General features: G+C 46.2%; 1 protein-coding gene across 1 annotated transcript in view; it reads right to left on the bottom strand.

Moving 5' to 3' along the window:
- LOC143136086 (xylosyl- and glucuronyltransferase LARGE1-like) overlaps window positions 1-15976 on the bottom strand; it is a 62609-nt gene that overhangs the window by 29666 nt on the left and 16967 nt on the right. The window contains exons 4-5 of the mRNA XM_076296572.1: window positions 6896-7209; window positions 4735-4817 (exon numbers count right to left, since the gene is read on the bottom strand). Coding sequence (XP_076152687.1) covers window positions 4735-4817; window positions 6896-7209 — 397 coding nt within the window. The remainder of the gene's footprint in view (window positions 1-4734; window positions 4818-6895; window positions 7210-15976) is intronic.

Here is a 15976-nt window from a genome sequence, read left to right as displayed (position 1 = left end):
ACACACACACACACACACACCCTGTCGTGCACACACACACACAGACACACACACCCACACCCACACACCAAGCTCTCTCCACTTTTCTGTCACACTATAGGATTATGCATACTACTGGGTACACACTGTACACCATTATGCTATTTATCCGTGTGTGTGTGTGTGTGTGTGTGTGTGTGTGTGTGTGTGTGTCACTACTGAGAGACCAATGTACTTTACGTTGTCTCCATCTGTAAGGTGGCTCCTAATTGGTGAACTCTAAATGGTGCCAGAAATGAGCCCTGTGAAACACCATTTTGAAAAGGATGACTGCAGTGAATTTCAAACTTAGTTAGCCTAGCATGTAGCTAGTCTACCATTGAAATGAAGGGGTGTGGTACTTCCTCCCTCTCTCCAGTTCTTTATAGTACCTCCAGGGTACACATCAACATGTACGACGACACACATCTAACATCGAAGACAGTAAACCTGCACCTTGCTGGACTGATCTTACGGCTGGCTCGCCATGTTTGATTCCCATCGCACGGTTGTCTGTTTGGGATTTCCAGTAAGGTTGGAGATGAGCCTCTGTGCCTGTACAGAGATGATACTATGGTGCCCCAGGTACAAGGCACCCAGCAGAGAGGCTTCACAACCCCTCACTGTTATCAGGGCAAACTGATGCAAATTTGGCCAGAGGCTCAATCTCTCTAGTCATTAGTTTAATGAGCTTGAAAATTCTCGTCTCACCCGCATCCTTTTGTGTTCCCTTTTTCCTGTCACATCGCTTTCTTTTTCTCTATCTCTATCTCTTTCTCTCTCATTTACCAAGTCTCCCTTTATGTCTTCCTTTAAACTGATTGTGCAAACTAAGGACAATGCATAATTTTCCGCTGGGTAAACCCAGTTCCTGGTTAGTTTGGGCAAAACCATTTCCTGGTTATTTTGGGCAAAACCATTTCCTGGTTAGTATGGCTGACCTCCCACTCTTTGTGTACAGAAAAAACACACAACATTTCAACAGCCCTTGTTAGTATGGCAGCTTCACCCCCACGCCTCAACCACCATCTCTCAGCATGATGCGAGCACCTTAACCTTACTTCACACTTCACCTCCAGCTCGCCACGACACATTCCTCTGACACATTCCCCTCTCCACTTCGGGCACAAGCGACACAAACACACACAGATGTTGTGATAGGAACAGGTCACAGGCGCAAGAAAAACAGCAGGTTTACATGGGTCTAGACATTTCCCACCTGAAGCGAGAGTGGAGCTGACCTTCTGGGTCATGTCTCCTGCTCTCAGAAGCCCTGTACAGATAGAGACAGACCGGTGGGCCTTACAGAGAGCGTGCGCGTACAGTGACACAGAGGCCCTGTGCCGACTCGACCAAAGAAAAGCAATAGGCTGCGGTAATTGGCCCCGAGATTGCAGTTCTGCAACACCAGAGATGTCTTATTTAAACCTGCTGTCACCGTCTGCCCTGGCTCTCTCTCCCTCTCTCACACACACACACTCACACACACACTCTCTCTCTCTCTCTCTCTCTTTCTCTCTCTCTAGGAGAACAACCTGAGCACTCCCCATTTTAAATGGGAACTCGTGTTCAGGAGGCCATGTATCACTATTAGCCGCATGTTTTTAGTTGTGTTTTTTTCAAGAGGGAGGTAATTTGGCAAACGTGTACCCCCCCCCCACCACCACCTTCCATTTAGCTCTGGTTTGTTTTCCTATCTTGTGGCGGTAATTAAGACTCCATTTTGTTTGAGCAGCTGCAGGTGCACACCAACAAAGGAGGCCTGAGACCGCTTTCAGGCTCACTCCACAATGGAATCAAACAAGCTGAATATAACTGAGACATGCACATGGCAATACAGGCAGCAATAAAGAAATGATTGTGGTGATTAAAGAGGCATTATAGAGTTTTTTTTGTCTAAAACTACCACACTAACTGCAAAAAGACTTGCTTTGCAAATACCAGTACAATTGGTACAAATAAAGCTAACCTTGTGAAATGATGGATGTATGTTGGCTATAACAAAGAAAACATATAAAAACCATACTTGTCTAGCTTTAAGTTACAATATAATGATTACCTGCAACACTCAACATGAAATGGTTAATCTCCCTCTTTCCTAACACCAAGAAGATAAGAAACATTCATGCTTTATACCAAAGGTTCTTCAATACTCCACTTCAATCATTTCTCTTTACACCTTCCTAGGTCACCCATTATCAGTACAAATCATCAATGTGTCTTTTCTTTTGATCAGGGAAAGAGAAGTGCAAAGTTCAGCCAAGAGGCTCTACCAAGGACACAGCTTTTAAACAGAAGAACCAGAAAGTCTAAACTCATTTTACTCCAGATATCCCAAAGCAAGTGACACACACGTCTGAAATACGAAAAAAGAACACAAGCTTCAGGTGAACTTCACTGTTGTATACAGGCACGTTTCACTTCAATCAGACAACAAGCAGCGACTCTTAGACCCATATTTTCACATGACAATAAAAGATAAAAGAAACCGGTTTTGCCTTCCTCAAAGATGTTGCATTGCACAGAGGACAACACATTCTGGGAAATATTTGATTATACCGAACCCTGGGGCCAGTTATCATTACCCACGCAGCTAGGAGACAGTTACCATGGGGAAAGGTCACTCCATCGTGAGTCATCCAGGGTGCAGTGCACATTGGGTAATCAGGTGAAGAAGGGAAAGCGCCTTGTACGTTGTACTAATAATGTCAGCACCCTCTTACCTGCTGGGTTGGCACTCATTTGGCGACAGGAAACAAAGCCCAACCAAAGCACTTGAAATGTGCAAGCAGAGGTATTTCTCACGCATAGCCCACAGCCTCGGCCTCCTAGCAGGGCGCTTGAGCAGTGTTTGCTTGTTTCTTTGTTTTGTTTTTTTGCTTGTTGTTCTATTTTTCTTTTCTTTCAAGGGCTCTTATTAGAAATCAGCACCGTTCTACCTATTCAGATATTTATAGGTGGGTTTTTAAGGTATTTATTTTGACTGAGTGTGTGTGTGTGTGTGTGTGTGTGTGTATGTGTGTGTGTGTGTGAGACAGAAAGAGAGAGAGTGAAAGAGAGAGAGAGAGAGCGAGAGAGAGAGAGAAAGTGAAAGAAAAAGGGAGAGAGATAAAGAGAGAAAGAGTATTTCAGTGCAGTGTTTCTTGCCTGCTTGTTTCTTTGTTTTTTGCTTTTTTTTGCTCGTTGTTCTGTTTTTCTTTTCTTTCAAGGGCTCTTATAAAAAATCAGCACCGTTCTACCTATTCAGATATGTATAGGTGGGTTTTTAAGGTATTTATTTTGACTGTGAGTGTGTGTGTGAGTGAGAGAGTGAAAGAGAGACAGCAAAAGTGAAAGAAATAGGGAGAGAGAGACAAAGAGTGTTTCAGTTTGTGAGGGGGAAAAGGGAAAAAAAACATCAGAGTGCAATCTGTGTGCATTATGTCTTCCTTTGTACATATACTGCATGTAAAACAAAGAGCATATATCAGCATAACGCTGTAGCAGCTAGTAAATTACAGTGTAGCCTCATGCAGGGTCTCTTCTCTGCACATCAAGTTTAATTTGGGAAAAGCACACAGACTCTCTGAAGCTTGGCTGTCAGCATTATGTCCGCTTCGTTTCCTAATTGCTAAATTGAAATCATTATTGAGCACTGAAATAGTTTGCCAACTAATCAAGGGCTTCAGTTCTTACGTGCTCATTATCTAGACTCATTATCGCACTCTAAATCTTCTGCCACATGTAATTACCTGAGTAATAAACTATTTATTACACTGTTCATAAAGGCATAAACTGTTTATGGGGGTAATGGTTCATGCTTGACCAAAATGAATGCATTACTGTTTAATGAAATTTGGCGAGTGGCTGCAAATCTGAGATTCGGGAGTGCAGAGAGTCAGATATATATTTTTTTTTTTATTGCAGACTGCAAATGAAAGGGCCATGAAGGAAATGGCGGGCAAAGAACTGAGTGGCTTGCATTTTATCAATCTCCGTTGTCTGTTCAGCCGACAAAGTTAAAATTGCCTCCGTTGATGTCAGCCAATATCTTTGCGCTGTCTTCCCGATGTTCACTCTCACACTTTCCCTGCTCTCCCCCCCTCTCTCTCTATCCCTTTCTTTTTTGGATGTCGAGGGGCACAAGGAACAGAGGCTGGTGAGCATGGGACTGAAGAGGGAGAGAGGACTAAGGGCCATTTTAACACAAGAGTTCATAGGGGTGGTGTTGCCTGGCAACAGGGAGTAGGCGGCTGGCATGAGATCCGCATATTCAGATTGGAGAGAAGGACAACAGCGTGGCACAGCTCTCTCTCTCTCTCTCTGTCGCTCTCTATCTTCTCTCTCGCTCCCTCACCCTCTCTCTCTCTCGCTCTCTCTCTCTCTCTCTCCCCCTCTCTCTGGACGGGAGTAAAATAAAGTGAAAGAGATAGGCGGGGATCACATGAACAATAACAAAGTGGCAGTGACAAAGCAACCAACACACTTAGACCACAATCATTTGTTCCATAATAATTACCTGAAACAAAAGTTCACTCGTTGCTAAGTGATGTGAAGTACTAACTTCTGTGTGATGAACAGAAATGCCCCATCCCTATAAGAAAATCTTACAGTTCCGATTGGTCAGAATGCCTGAAATGTTCCTAGGACACATTAAGCTGACATTGATGAGCAAATTTATGGAGACAGTGAGTCAATGAACCAATCATTATGTGTTAGAAAAAAAACACAACCTACCGGTGGAACAGGACCGACTTGACCAGCGTCACCACGTCCCTGCTAGCATTGTAGCCCGCACACACGATAGCCACATGGATTGTCTGCAGAGAGAGATAAAGAGAGAAAGCATTAGAGAGAGAGGGAAAAAGAGAGTGAGAGAGAAAATGAGAACATCAGAGAGGGTGAAAATTAGGACAAGAGAAGAGGAAGGGAAAGATGCAAGAGGAACGCGAGGAAAGAGAGAAAGAGGGAAAGACGGATGGGGATACCTAAAACTCACAGTAACTTAACTAGCTCTCAAACCTATTGAGTAACACATTGTAGTTCTGGCCTTTGAGCACCGGGGCTTTTCAGGATTAGCACAGGGTGAATGACTTTCACTTCAGGCTAAAAAAAACCAGTTGAACACCAACTTCCAAGGACTGATCCAACACTGTTCATGGAGGCCAGTGAAATGTCTATAAAATTGAAAAAGCATTATAATAAATAGAGATAATAATGACAAAAATGACATTATTACATCTACAGTATATCCTAACAGAGTAGACTGATATATAATCTCATGCTAGCACTTAGAGCCCTCCAGTCTTAAAGCTGACAGACACATCTGACTGACAGCAGTGTGTGTCTTGCTCATCTGCAGCCTACAACACCCAGGGTGCCTTGGGGTCAAGATAACCTAGCACCAGCCACTCTGGTGCCAATCTAGGGCCCGAGGCAACGGAACTGGAGCACAGTGACTCCACAGGTGTCGTCTGACTGAAAATGCTCAAATCAGCATAATGGTTGGAAAGCTGTGGTTAGCCAATTTTTGGTGTTATTTTTGTAAGAAGACCAAATTGACACTTTGTGAGACACTGTTTGACACTTGTCAAATTCTCTGACCTAGGATCAGTACCACTGGGAGGGCTATGGAACATTTCCTGTCTTTCCCATGGACTCCAACTGCTCTTCAAACCTATCCCCGACAACCACACACAGAAGGATGGAAGGTGGTAAATGGATGTCTCTTCCTTTCTCCAGAGCGCCAGACATGGGGGCAGCCTTGCGAGAAGCTCATGCTAGCCCCCAAACGGGGTTGATCTTGCCAATCCATGGAGTGGGGGTGGGGGGGTTGGGTTCTGGGTCTGCCATTCAATCACACCCCGTATTGATTTCATAAGAGTGGGCTGTGTGGTCACTGGAGCATCAGACTGGAGAGATTAGAGGTAACCAGCATGAGAGAGGAAGAGATGGAGAGGGAAGAGGGGGGAGAAAAGAGGAGAGAAGGGGGGGGGCAGGAAGGGGGGTTTGCTTTGAAAGATGGGGCTCCTCTAAAAAGCTGCTTGTTTGTGTCCTAATGGCGGCTATGAAATCTATTCCCCACAGCCAACATCTGGGCACATAAAAACTATACGAGTGATGCACGAGTTGGGGAGAATATTTCTTCAAAGAGTGGCCATAAAAACAAATGGTCAGGCCACTGAAAACCTAAAGCTTATATCTTAAAGCTAGTTCAAAAATTCATGGACATATTAGCATTACAGTCACACTCACAAAAGCTTTGTGCCATCAGCAGTACAACACCTCAGATGATCAATAAAAAAGTAGAAAAGCAGGGTATATGGCCATTCTTTGGTTCTTTGTGCAAGAGCATGCGAGAGAAGATCGGACCATAAAGAGTTAATATTTAATTTGCACACTGGCATAGTAATTAGGTCGGCAGAGCATGCTAATGGAAGTCACAAAGGAGCTTTAATAAGGCCAGACCTTGACCTGATTAGCTGGTGCCCCATCCTCTCGCAGCACCAATATGCTACAATGCAGATCCCCTTCTGGGCTCCATAACAGGACAAGCAGAACAGGGCAAGGAAATGGCAATTGTTATGGCCGTTACATAATGCTCGATAAGATGTATTAAGCACCTCTTCATAGTTTTAAATTTCCTTCTTGTCTGTATGAAGATGTCATGTACAGTTAGATAATTTGAAGTGAATTTGAAAAAAACATTGATTAAATGGTGTATAGATTCAGCAGAGTACTGAGGCTGGAATGTGGTGCTTTATGGGTAACAGTGCACTCTTTTGTGATGTCGTGGGGGTAAATATTCTGTGGAGTTAAGGTTTTGAACGGTTTTGTTTCAGGTTTAGGTCCTGGTGTGTGTATGTGTGTGTGCGCGCATTTGAGTGTGTATTCTCACCTCACACTTATCAACCACAGGTTGCTGCGCGCACTCCGAACCGTTGCTGCCGCCGGCAACAGCAGCCGCGGCGGCCCGCTGGTTCTCGTTGTCGCCCGTGCCTTCCTCGTTGGAGTGTGTGGACGAACGGTTGCCATGGTGGCCCGTTTGGTGCGGGTGGGAGGGGCTGTGGGGAGGCTGGCTGAGCTCCCTCCTCAGGGCGCGGTTCTCCTTCTCCACTTCGCGCACGCGCAGCTCCAAAGCCTGCCGCTCCCCGCCTCCACCAATCAGAGGGGAGGACTGGGGCTCCAGGGGCGACAGGGGGAGGTGCCTCACTAGAGAGGGAGGAGCCAAAGAAAGAGAGAAATCTAAATGAATTCCAAGTGAGATGACAATTCAGAACAAAAAAACTGCACATTTTGCACATTCATAGTCAGATGTAATGAGTAAGAGTGTAATGTACTAAATGGCCTGAATGTCCCAAACGGTCATGGTGGCCCTCTTGGCTTTGTCCAGTAATTGACCAGGCATTGCCATAATAGTCAAATCAACCACATTTAGCCTGTCCACAACAGCATTAGCAGAAAGGATAATTCAGCCAGCATAATATGGAAGAAATCTGTTCGCGCTGCTGTTGCATAAATAAGACTGAAGAATGCCTAAAAACAGAGAGCTTTGTGTGGAAATAACAGCCCCTCAATATCTCTAAACAAATCAGAGAAAAGAAGTGAGACAGACATCACGACTGCCTTTCATAGGAGCATAAGCCCTGCACACCATCACACCCAAAGTGCCAGGTCTGTTTTTAAAAGGGTTGGAGAGGCCCTGTCTAATAAGAGGCGAGAGCTGTGGCATAAATTGCACAGGCGGTGGCACTCACTGTGAACCACACGCAGGCTCTCTGGGCTAATTGAAAAAGACAACAGCAATCAAAAACTGAATCTTTTAGCATGGCAAGAGTCGAGGCGGGCCTCTTTAGTGTGCACGCGGCACCAGAGCCACTGAAAACGCTGTGCTAACAAAATGAATAAGGGAGAGAAATGGAGCAAGAAAGAGAGGGTTGGAGAAAATGGGAGTGAGCACGAGTGTGTGTGTGTGTGTGTGTGTGTGTGTGTGTGTATGTGTGTGTGTGTGAGTGTGTGAAAGAGAGAGAGGAGAGAAAGAGAGGAAAATAGAGACAGAGAAGAGAGAGAGAGAGAGAGAGAGAGGAAGAGAGAGAGAAACTTGCTCATGCCTTTTATTAGTCCTCCATGTTCAGCATGAGTCATTAGCAACATCAGGACCAATAACGAGTCCCTCACATCCTCCACACACACACACACACACACACGAATGCGCACACACACATACACCACCGCCAGCACCATGGTCACCAAGTTTCAGCAAGCGCACTCTGATGGCTAATGAGTTACGCTGCCGGTCACTCACTTATGAGTTGACGAGCCCCACTACCCTACTGTGGAGAGAGTGAGAGTGAAAAAACATCTGCCAGTAGACTTTTAACAACTGTCTGATGGGCCAACAGAGTCCCTTCCATGCCCTTGCAGTCTGGTAATCGCTCAATCAGTAGCCACGCTGCCAAACAGATTTACAAGCTCTAATTTAGAGAGTGAGTCAATCTCCTCTCTCCCTACTGAAAAAGCTGAAAAGAGGAGGAGGAGTAGGGAAGAGTAAGAGAGAGGAAAGGAAGGAAGTGAAGGTTGAAGAGAGTGAAAGGATAAAAAAGAGAGAGAGAAAGTGATAGTTCCTTCTGCAGCTTCTGACACAAGGGGTTGGCTCTGGGTCAATGCACAACACCATGCATATGTTTAGACACACATGCGCGCGCACACACACACACACATACGCGCACACAGACACGCATACCTGTATGTAAACAGATACACACAGATGTAGATATACACACACAAACTCTCTCTCTCTCACACACACACAGACTTGTACCTACATGCACTCTCTCTCACACAGACACATACTTATGAGTCCCACACAAGGAAACGCACACATTCACAAACAACAGCAAGAAAAGCAAAGAGTGCCGGTGCTGTTATTGCTGGTATTGATCAGAGCCAGGAAATGGATGGGTCTCCAGGAGACTGACATCACACACCCCGGCCACAGAAACACACACACACACACACACCAAAGACCCCATGGCGCTGTCTGCCTGCAGTTTCTGCCCAGGAGAGATGTGAAGAATGGGAAAAAAATAATAATAAGAGAGAGATGGAGGGAGGAAAAAAAATGTGAGACCCACCAGGACTTCGGACATTTATTACACCGTGTTTTTCTTCCGCAGACAAAGACCTCAGCAAGAGGCAGCAGGGGAGGAAACAAGGAATAGATCAAGCCAGCACATGGACCGGAGAAGGCTCCCCATCCCTCCAGAGCGGCCGTTTTAAAAGCAATAGAGAAAGTCCAGCACAGGTCCCCTGACCACTATTCAGCGGCACTGCCTGGGGAGCTAGAAACATTTAAAAAGTTTTTTTTTCCACTGCTTTGGGTTGGCTTCTAGGAACAGCTGGAGGTCCACGGATGAATTTGTTCACTCTGCAATTTTTAATGGAACTCTTACTGTGAATTGTAAGCCATTATATAAACAGTGACACTTCTTCTCCAATCTTGCTTGTTCTTTCTCATGATCTCTTATGTTCTTACTTCTCTATTGTTCTTGCGCTAGCACTCTTCATGCATGGACTCCTGACTCCCGCACTAAAGTCTTTTTTTACGGCAGAGAGACGACAGACTGCCTAAGATTTCTTGTTAGCTAAGAACTGAGTACATCTACCCGAGTAAATACGTTTACAAGCTGAGCACAAGAAACAGAACACTGTTACCGATGTAAACAGAAAAACAAAGCAAGATAAAGCAGTGTAGCCAACTCTAAGCAGAACAAAAGGAGCGACCGGTTTCCTCCAATGCACTCTCGGAACATGGCACAGCAAAGGATTTGTTGTGTGTCTATTGTTTCATAATCATTGCTAGACATTAGGTAGATGGCTTCCCCAAGCCATACGCTAGTTGATGTTTACTGTATGCTTCACACACAAGCAGAGTATTGCAAGCAAACTCAAGCCTAGTGAATGCTCCCTTTTCATATGTAAATGGATATGTTGTCTTCGTATGTTGATGATCTGTTGATATGTTGTATGTTGCTCGTATTCGTATTTATGTATACTTTCACATGCATTGGCCTTGAACAAATGCTGAGAGGAAATTCAAGTCACACAACCAACATCACAGTAGGCTACCAACATAAAGTCCCTAGGCTGGTGAAAAAACATTCATACACAACTGCACCCACATTATGTGACGCTCATCTGCAGAATCAATGCATCTCCAGTCCACAAGGCAAACACCAGGCTGCCGTCAAAAGACCCATTATTTGGGTCTTAGAATAACAGAACAGAAAATACTGCTCACTGCCATATTTGGGCATATTGATATTGGCAAAGTGCGTGAAGCTTTGCTACCAGGGCACAGACCGGCACGAATGTTGCTTAAGTCTGGCAAAATGTGTGAAGCCATGTGTTGTTTCATTTTCAAACTAATGCCTCCAGCGCTCCACAAAATTCATCTATCTGCACACACACACCCCTCACACCCCTCCCCCTCCCCCAAAAAAGAACCAGTGGGCGAACGAGAGGATCCACATCCTCCGTCCCGCCTGGGCAGCAGTGCCAGAGCACCTTCTGCTGTGCGCCTCGGCCAAGCTGTGATTCATTTGTGGAATGACGTGCTTTGGGTTAAGTCCCGCTGAACTGGCCCGAGCAGGCGTTTGTTAGCGAGGCCCAGTCGCTGGCCCTGGCCCTGGCATTGGCCGAGCAGCAGTTGCACCTGGTCTTCCGGCACGGCCCGTGCCATTTCATTTGGCTGGACGTTCCCCCAGCCATAAAAAAAAAAAAAAAAAGCCAAAACGGAAAAAAAAGAAAAGCCTGAAATCAGCTAACGGGAAGAGATAAGGCGAGTTAATGGATTTAAAAGCGATTGGATTTGCTCTCGCTTTGTAGAAATATAAAGCATTAAATCTCACATGTTGGATTCTGAGGGTATTGGGGGGGGGGGGGGGGGGGTGCAGAGGCATGGTACGCCCATATGGTAGACAAGTGAAGCAGAAATATCGGCAATATTGATGGGGAACTACAAAATGAAAGTATGTCTGTCACGTAGACACCATTAGCATAAATTTGTTTCACTTAAGGACATGGCCATTTCTGTGGAACAGCACCATCAGTCACGAGCGGCCCTCTGGAATCCTTGGGAAGCACCATAAGCTAATGGTGGATACTGCACAGAGTGGATGCATGGTATATGTATTTAATGATGTATATATGTAAAGAGGCCATTAGAAAACAGCCAGATGTGCAGAAGTGCAAGGCTGTTGCCATGAACCGCCTGAGCAAGCTTGCATGTCTGTCCTTCCCTGTGCTGTGAGCAGATGAGCCAGAGCAGGAAGGTAAAAAAGAATTCAATAAAACCAGAACTTATCAGGATTGCACAGCACACATTTGCGGAGCCCGTTCCAGAACCTGAGAGCCAAACATTTGGAAAGGCTCAGCCCGGTTGACCACATGAGTCGTTGGGCTGGTTGGACGCGCTGGTCTCTGGGCGGTCAGGCGCGGTCATGTGCGGTGGGTTTAATTGCCGTTGTCTTTCATGGTCCAGCCGTGCCGCATCCACGTTGCCAAGGAGACATCTGCCCGGTGTGAACACACCATCCCTTACATCAAGTGGCACACGCACCCATGGCAACGGGCACCAATACCCCTCCTCAGGGCAATGGCACATGACCCCCATGCTGTGGTTAAAATCAAATAAAAATGTGGTGAGCGCATGCACTGCAGACGGTGGCTCTCAAAATGGTGTAGTGGTGTAGCAGCAGGTGACATGTCCCTACAGGGGAAGGGTTCCATTTTGCTTGTTTGCTTTTCGGAAATCTTTTAGCCGCTGGGCTTTTGTCATTTCTGACATGTATGTCGCCCCCTCTTGTCTGAACATGAGACCCAGTGGGTAGTGGGTGGATCGTTTGAGGTGTGTGCACTGGTTTTGATGGATGAATGCTGATCGTGAAGCTCTTCAGTGGCAAGGGTGTGTATGTATGTGTGTGTGTGTATGTGTGTGTGTGTGTGTGTGTGTGGCATATGGCTCCATGACTGGGCCACGGACTCGAGGTGTCAGCACACATCTGTATCAGGCAGCGGCGTGTGCTGGAATGGCGCCTCGGCCGCTCCTGCTGTGCTTTTAGTTTAATAATAACTCCGCTTCCTCAGCAGCCCAGCGGCAGAGAGAAACAGAGAGAGAGAGAGAGAGAGAGAGAGAGAGAGAGAGAGAGAGAGAGTGTGTGTGGGTGTGTGTGTGTGGTGTGTGTGTGTGTGTGTGTGTGGTGTGTGTGTGGTGTGTGTGTGTGTGGTGTGTGTGGTGTGTGTGTGTGGTGTGTGTGTGTGGTGTGTGTGTGTGTGTGTGTGTGTGAGTGTGTGGAGACCAGACCTTTCTCTGCTCTCCCACCGGAAGCCACTCATTTGTGCTCAATTACATTGCATTACGTTTATAATTAATTGCTTCAGACTTTTGTAAGCCCCGTCCGTGGAGAGTTGGTTGCGTGTATATTACAAACATGCACGCTTAAAAAAGCGCTCCCCCACAGCTGGCTTTGGTGAACAGCCACACATAGCGGGTCAACAAAGCAAGTGGCCTACTTTAAAGTTTGGGAAATCTCATGTGCAGCAGGTATACAACCGATGTTGCTAGGCCATCATGGCTGCTATTAAATCTATTACACAAAGTGTCAAGTGTGGGTGATTCGGAAATCAAAATGAGAGAGTTACTCGGGTGGTCGGTGTGAGATTTTCCAACTGTAATGAGGCTTCAGGCAGCACACCATTTTCAGCGAGACTTAGCTGTGCCAGGCAAGGTTTAGCTGTGCCAGGCAAGGTTTAGCTGTGCCAGGCGAGGTTTAGTTTCATTGGCATGAAAAAAGGTTAAATCAGCTCTGATTCTCAACTCAACTAGTGAGAGAGGACAGAGACATATGGGTAAAGACAGTTAAGAAGGAGGCGATGACATTTGCCACTGCATGGACGCGTGGGAATTGAAGGAGATGAGAGTTGCGTTGCATCACCATTTTTGCAAGCCGCCATTCAACATCTCCATGCTTCTCGGCACAGCTAAATGGGCAGGGACAGGGCCCTCTCCACACTGCGGATTCTCCCTATAAGATAATTGGCCCCAATAATAGCTGAACAAGGTCTGCATGCGAAAAACCAGTGTCCCAATTAAAGAAAGAGAGCGAGAGAGAGAGATGCTTTGTTTCCCTGACGGCTCTAAATGGGAATGCATATTCATGAGGGAGACGTACGTGTACACACACACACACACACACACACACACACACACACACACTTTTTTGACAAGGCAGGTTTTTTTTGTAGGTTACTGGAACAGAGTGATGGGGCATGGTGGGATGAGCCATGCTGACTGATAAGAACACAAGACGCACACACAGGGATGCGCACACGCAAACACTCACACACTCACACACACACACACAGTTCAACAAGGTCAGCAAATTGAGGCTTACTGCAGAACTACTGAATATTACAGCACAGAAAGACAGTAATAAGTAGCATTTCATCTAGACTCTGAGAAACCGACGCAGCAATGTGGGAACTGGTGCAAGCCACCCAAGATAGCAACAGGGCTATTTTGAGCGAGTGGCAATGTACTTACAGCAGCTGCACTCAATAATGAGCTTTTCAACAAAGACGAGCGCTCACAACCCCAGAAAGGTCACAAACTGTCCATCAAATCACAGTCTTTCTCTCATTCTCTCACTCTCTCTCTCTTGTCACCAATGTAAAGGTTAGGCCTGCAGGTTTCACAGCAATTGATCTGGAGGCAAGATAGAATGGTAGAGAAGAGATTCCTTTTGTAGATGTAATGCAAACATCATCTGAGGAGAAGATTGCAGGGTGGCTGCTGCAACGCATTTCCCGACGTCTCACCGTCTCCTATCCAAAAAAAAATAAAAATACGTCTCACAGGCCTAAACAAACTACCCGGCTCTGCGAGAAACGCCCAATTAACACACTGAAGGGCTGAGGGCCTACTCTTCCTGATCAGGCAAATACCCACTCAATTTACTTCTGCTCTGTCGCCGGAGTGACACTCAATTTGTACAAATTTGGCAGCGCGTGGCTGACAGCTCAGAGACACCGCCGTTTGTCAGCTCTTTGTAGCTTCCTCTGGGAATCCATTCCTTTGAGAGAGAGAGGGAGAGAGAGAGAGAGAGAGAGAGATGGAAAGAGAGAGAGAGAGAGAGAGAGAGAGATGGGCAGAGAGAGAGAGAGAGAGAGAGAGATGGAGAGAGAGAGATGAGGAGAGAGAGAGAGAGAGATGGGCGGAGAGAGAGAGAGAGATGGGCAGAGAGAGAGAGAGAGAGAGAGAGATGAGGAGAGAGAGAGAGAGATGGGCGGAGAGAGAGAGAGAGATGGGCAAAGAGAGAGAGAAAGAGAGAGAGATGGAAAGAGAGAGAGAGAGAGAGAGAGAGAGAGAGAGAGAGATGGGGAGATGATGGAATCTCCCCCCATCAGAATGACACTTTCACAGGCTCCTCTCTGCCTGTTTGTAAGCTGCGTGACCTGGGGGTGGAGAACAACAGCCCCGTCTCTCCAGCTATGCATACGAGATCAAACGGATCAAGTGAACACACTGAGACTAGGGGAGCGAGAGGGTGATGCGGGAGAGGAAAGAAAAGAAGTCTCAGGAGAGAAGGAGCACCACATGGCTTTAAGTAAACACCTAGGCACTCACCTAATCTTCTTCTACCTGCACCTTCTGCTTTTAGTCCAGTGTGTGTGTGTGTGTGTGTGTGTGTGTGTGTGTGTGTGTGTGTGTGTGTGTGAGTGTGAATGATGAGAAAGACCATTCTCCAGGGTGACTGTGTGGCGTGTGGCTGAGCCCCGTTGCTGGAGGTGTCCTCTGCTCTGACGAGCATTCTCCATGCTCAGTCAGAGGTATGAAAAGTGCAAATGCTGAAGGAAAGGCTTAGTGTGGAGTCGGCGACGACGCCATTAGTCTTACTTGACACCAATTAGCTTTGCAAGGGCCACCAGTCAACAGTGCTTGTGACTGCATTTTCCAAGCGGTGGAGTGAAAAAGTCTATTTGGTCTTTTTTTTTCTCCACCCCCCCCCCCTCACCTTATCATTGTTTTCCCGCATGTGGGCTTTCTTTGACAGTTCCCCAAGCTTTTATTTTCCCCATGACCTTTCAAACTCTCAGGTCATAATCCTGCATTTACGGCGGCAGAGATCATATCGTATTCATTGCATTCCATCTCTACATAAATATGACACAATCCTCAGCCAACCCAAACATGTCGGGGGGGAGACAGCCTGACATTCAAGCAAACAATCAAGCGACGGCATCAACAACTATTCCAAGTTAGGAAAACAGAATGTGATAAGACACACAAACATTGGACAGGCTGGGTGACGGCTGGAAAGAGATTCAGAGCTTATGTTAGGATTGCTTCATTTTTCCCTTTCAAATTGTAATATGTTTTATGCCACTCAACCCCCCCCCCCACCCACACACACTCCTCTTTTTCCCCCTTCACCCAAAATATTAAATAAGGACTTCTATATAAAAGAAAGGGACGCAAGCTATTGAGTCAAATAATTACTTTGCATGCCTCACTGGGATTGGCTTTGGGTTCCCAAATAGACTCAGTTGGAAAGTAAGGGAGGAGTTTTTATGGTGACCTAGGCCTCTCATCTAAAACTGCTACTTTAATCACAATTATTAATTAGAGGCAGAACGATTTTTTTCCCCCTAATCTTTAAGTCATTAACCACCGCTCTGCAGAAAAGACTGTTGGCTCTGAATCGTGGTGAGCAAGCATTCAGGTTAAACAAAGGTGCAGTAACTCATGCATACAATATCAAAGTAGGTACAACAGAAGAAATCAACTTCCTGGCGCTGACTCCAGGCTGTGCTATGCTGTGTAGCTGTGTAGTAGTATACCCGCCCACCCTCCCCTCCCGATTTCCTCAGAGGGCTGGGGGAAAGCCTCATGTCCAGATCAATAATCTACAACTGAATC

This window comes from Alosa pseudoharengus, unplaced genomic scaffold (assembly GCF_046254945.1).
Source record: "Alosa pseudoharengus isolate Yale_2024_CS ecotype anadromous, Long Island Sound unplaced genomic scaffold, YU_APseudo_1.1 YU_APseudo_1.1_scf_20, whole genome shotgun sequence".
Taxonomy (NCBI): Eukaryota; Metazoa; Chordata; class Actinopteri; order Clupeiformes; family Clupeidae; genus Alosa; species Alosa pseudoharengus.
The sequence above is the reverse complement of the archived record's forward strand: the minus strand, read 5'-3'. Positions and strand labels throughout refer to the sequence as shown.